Genomic DNA, 4493 nt, shown 5'->3' with positions numbered 1-4493 from the left:
GTGGTACGGCGGGAGAGGAAGAAGCGGAGTGCTTTGAGTCCTTCGTGATGGGGGATGGAGGTGTACAGGGACTGGATGTCCATGGTGAAGCTGAGGCGTTGGGGACCGGGGAAGCGGAAATCCTGGAGGAGGTGGAGGGCGTGGGTGGTGTCACGAACGTAGGTGGGGGGTTCTTGGACTAATGGGGACAGGACCGTGTCGAGGTATGCCGAGATGAGTTCGTTTGGGCAGGAGCAGGCTGAGACGATGGGTCGTCCGGGGCAGTCAGGTTTGTGGATTTTGGGCAGGAGGTAGAAACGGGCGGTTCGGGGTTGTGGGACTATGAGGTTGGAGGCGGTGGATGGGAGGTCCCCTGAGGTGATGAGGTTATGGACGGTCTGGGAGATGATGGTTTGGTGGTGGGGGATGGGGTCATGGTCAAAGGGATGGTAGGAGGAGGTATCTGCGAGCTGGCGTTTGGCCTCAGCGGTGTAAAGGTCAGTGCGCCAAACTACTACTGCGCCTCCCTTGTCAGCTGGTTTGATGGTGAGGTTGGGGTTGGAACGGAGGGAGTGGAGGGCTGCGCGTTCCGAGGGTGAGAGGTTGGAGTGGGTGGGGGGAGTGTGGGAGTTCAGGTAGCGGTTAATATCGCGGCGGCAGTTTGCTATGAAGAGGTCGAGGGCAGGTAGGAGGCCAGCACGGGGTGTCCAGGTGGACGGGGTGTGTTGGAGGTGGGAGAAGGGGTCGTCAGAGGGTGGGTGAGAGGTGATCTGACACAGGTCTCTAAAAGTATCAAGTGAATATGAAGGCATGAAGTACGAAGATAGGATAGTGAAGAAGGTGTATGGTATGCATTCCTTTATTGGTCAGTACATTGAGTGTAGCAGTTGGGAGGTCATGTTGCAGCTGTACTGTTTAGGCCACTTTTGAAATATTGCGTGCACTTCTGCTGTCCCTCCTGTCAGAAGGATGTTGTGAAACTTGAAAGGGTTCAGAAAGGATAACTAGACAAAGTCTTTTCCCTGGGGTCGGGGAGTCCAGAACTAGAGGGCATAGGTTTAGGGTGAGGGGGTAAGATATAAAAAGGACCTAAGGGCAACTTTTTCACGCAGAGGATGGTACATGTATGGAATGAGCTGCCAGAGGATGTGGTGGAGGCTGGTACAATTACAACATTTAAAAGGCATCTGGATGGGTATATTAATAAGAAGGGTTTAGAGGAATATGGGCTGGGTGCTGGCAAATGGGACTAGAATAGGTTGACATATCTGGTCGGCATGGACAAGTTGGACCAAAGGGTCTGTTTCCGTGCTATATCTCTCTATGACTATGGTTCAATAGGGTGGCTAAACAGTAGAAGACGTTTATTTGGGGAGGGGTGTGCTCGTCCAAACTTGTGTGTTATAAATTTAAGATAGTCACTGATAAAACCACTAAGGAAATGAGGAAGGATCTTCTTTATGAAGACAGTGTTTAAAATGTGCTCCCACTTGGAGTAATTGAGGAAATCATAAAGATCCATTGATGATGTAGCTGGATCAGTTCAGGCTTGAAGGGCTGAATGGCCTACTCCTGCTCCTATTTCTATGTTTGACAGTGATTGAACTCCTTTTACCTGTAAGTCCAGAAAAATGCTTTCAGAACAAGCCTAATTTCACTTGTCATCTTCCAATGCAGCACTGAGATTTGTCAATGGCAAGAAGATTCTGGAATCACTGAGTGGGTCTGTGAGAGCCAAAATCACCTGAACATACCTATTCTTGGTGGTGGGTATCTCTGGAGAACTCTGATTGGATGAATTATCAGACTTTGGTTCCTGTGAGACGTGCCCACTGTCTGGGGTTTTCTGGGTACTTGACGTGCTCTCTCTGTGGAAATCAAAGAACATGAAAAACTGAACATTTAAAAGCAAATTTACTGCAAGAATGAATTCAGTAATTAAAATTTTATCTCAAGAATTACAATGACATTCAAAATCTGTCAGGGAGCAGTCTGAAATGTCTATAGTGAAGTAGAGTCATAGAGGTATACAGCATGGAAACAGACCCTTCGGTCCAAATCATCCATGCTGACCAAACATCCCAGTCTCATTTGCCAGCACTTGGCCCATATCCCTCTAAACCCTTCCTATTCATATACCCATCCAGATGCTTTTAAATGTTGTAATTGTACCAGCCTCCATCACTTCCTCTGGCAGCTCATTCCATACACACACCACCCTCTGCATGAACAATTTGCCCCTCAGCTCCTATTTATGCTTTCCCTCTCACCTTAAACCAACTCCTCTATCCCGGGGGAAAAGACCTTGTCTATTTACTCTCTCCATGCCCCTCATGATTTTATAAACCTTTATAAGGTCACCCCTCAGCCTCCGACACTCAAGGGAAAACAGCCCCAGCTTGTTCAGCCTCTCCCTATAGCTCAAGCCCTCGAACCCTGGCAACATCCTTGTAAATCTTTTCTGAACCCTTTCAAGTTTCATAACATCCTTCCTATAGAAAGGAGATTAGAATTGCACACAATATTCCAAAAGAGATGTCACCAATGTCTTGTACAGCTGCAACATGACCTCCCAACTCCTGTACTCAATATTATGACCAATGAAGGCAAACATACAAAACACCTTCTTCACCACCTTCTTTTCTCAGTGATGATCTTAAATGTACGTTCTTCAATTATCCACTCAGTAAACTATGCTAGTAGTTTTCCAGGAAAACAGAACTGCATTTTTATAGCACACTTCATGATTTCAGGATAGCCTGAAGCACTTTGCAGACACTGAAATAGTTTCAAATGTAGTCACTGTTATCTTGTATGAAATCTGGGAGTTAATTTGTGTGCAGCAAGCTCCCACAAACAGCACTGTAATAACAATAGAGTGTCTGTCCTGAGGTGTTTGCTCATGGTTAGATGTTGCCTAGAACATCAGGAGATCTCCCACACTCTTCTTCAACTACTGCCATGGTCATTCGAAAAAACAGCCAGGCCGTGGCTTTGTGTATCCTTGGAAAGAGGTACCTTTACATACAGCTCTGCTTCAGTGTTTAATACTGTACCCTGACATATCCATACACTGAAGCAGGAGGAGAAGTTGTTTTGAGATATAGTCATCTCATTGTTAACATGTAACTCAGTATAAACATTGGTTTCCTACCTCCCATTCTGGATCCTCTCCCTAGCCTGTAGCCAACTCCAAAATGGGGGAAAAAAAAATCAGACTTCTTTTAAAATAAAAGACAAAAGACAAATATTGTCCACAAGGGGCATAATTAGATTAACTGAAAACCAAACACCAAAGGAGAGAAACTAATGGAGGAGAGGGGAGGTTAAATTAAAATAGAGTTGGGTGGGGATATAATGCACCCCTGAAACGCCGACCACTCATCTCCCTCCACCACCACCCTCTCCCCCAACCCACTCAGAGTTGTAGATATGTACAGCATGAAAACAGACCCTTCGGTCCAACTCGTCCATGCCAACCAGATATCCGAACCCAATCTAGTCCCACCTACCAGCACCCGGCCCATATCCCTCCAAACCCTTCCTATTCATATACCCATCCAAATGTCTCTTAAATGTTGCAATTGTACCAGCCTCCACCACTTCCTCTGGCAGCTCATTCCATTCACATACCACCCTCTGTGTGAAAAAGTTGCCTCTTAGGTCGTTTTATATCTTTCCCCTCTCACCCTAAACCTAGACCCTCTAGTTCTGGACTCCCCGACCCCAGGGGAGTTGATTTGTTGATTTGTTGATTTATCCTATTCAGGCCCCTCGTAATTTTGTAAACCTCTAGAAGGTCACCCCTCAGCCGCCGACGTTCCAGGGAAAACAGCCCCAGCCTGTTCAGCCTCTCCCTATAGCTCAAATCCTCCAACCCTGGCAACATCCTTGTAAATCATTTCTGAACCCTTTCAAGTTTCATAACATCTTTCCGATAGGAAGGAGACCAGAATTACACACCGCTCCCAGAAAACCTCAAGGGTACCAGTGGAAAAGCTCAACTGGTTTTTATACGTCAATGTTCAACTCTTCCTTCTTCTCATAAACATAAATTTTCTTACATAAAACTCACCTTTTCTTTTCCCCATCGCCAAATCACCAGTGGTTTATTTTTCATCTATGAAGCACCACCAATAAATCACTCATGTTCCAATTAAATCATTTGTGTGTGAAGTCTGTTAAAGGTAGTGCAGATGGTGAAAGGTGAGGGACAGGTAGGGGGTGCAGAAATCAGCTCACTGTTAAACTCCATTGAGCATCAGTTGCTCCTAATGACCACTGACATGCTCCAGTGACCTGCATGTCTAACATTGTCACTGGAGTGTTAATCCTGAGCAAGGGTTCATGACTCAGGGAACTCAATATCATAGAACATAGAACATAGAACATAGAAGAATACAGCGCAGTACAGGCCCTTCGGCCCTCGATGTTGCGCCGATCCAAGCCCACCTAACCTACACTAGCCCACTATCCTCCATATGCCTATCCAACGCCCGCTTAAATGCCCATAA

The 4493-nt window shown here is 46.1% G+C and overlaps 1 protein-coding gene across 15 annotated transcripts in view; it reads right to left on the bottom strand.

Annotated features, from left to right (window-relative positions):
• rap1gapa (RAP1 GTPase activating protein a) overlaps positions 1-4493 on the bottom strand; it is a 566513-nt gene that overhangs the window by 28419 nt on the left and 533601 nt on the right. For all 15 annotated transcript variants that reach the window (XM_043676342.1, XM_043676343.1, XM_043676331.1 and 12 more), the window contains one exon: positions 1734-1847. In XM_043676342.1, coding sequence (XP_043532277.1) covers positions 1734-1847 — 114 coding nt within the window. The remainder of the gene's footprint in view (positions 1-1733; positions 1848-4493) is intronic.

This window comes from Chiloscyllium plagiosum, chromosome 34 (assembly GCF_004010195.1).
Source record: "Chiloscyllium plagiosum isolate BGI_BamShark_2017 chromosome 34, ASM401019v2, whole genome shotgun sequence".
Classification (NCBI taxonomy): Eukaryota; Metazoa; Chordata; class Chondrichthyes; order Orectolobiformes; family Hemiscylliidae; genus Chiloscyllium; species Chiloscyllium plagiosum.
This window is presented reverse-complemented; position numbering and strand designations above follow the sequence as displayed.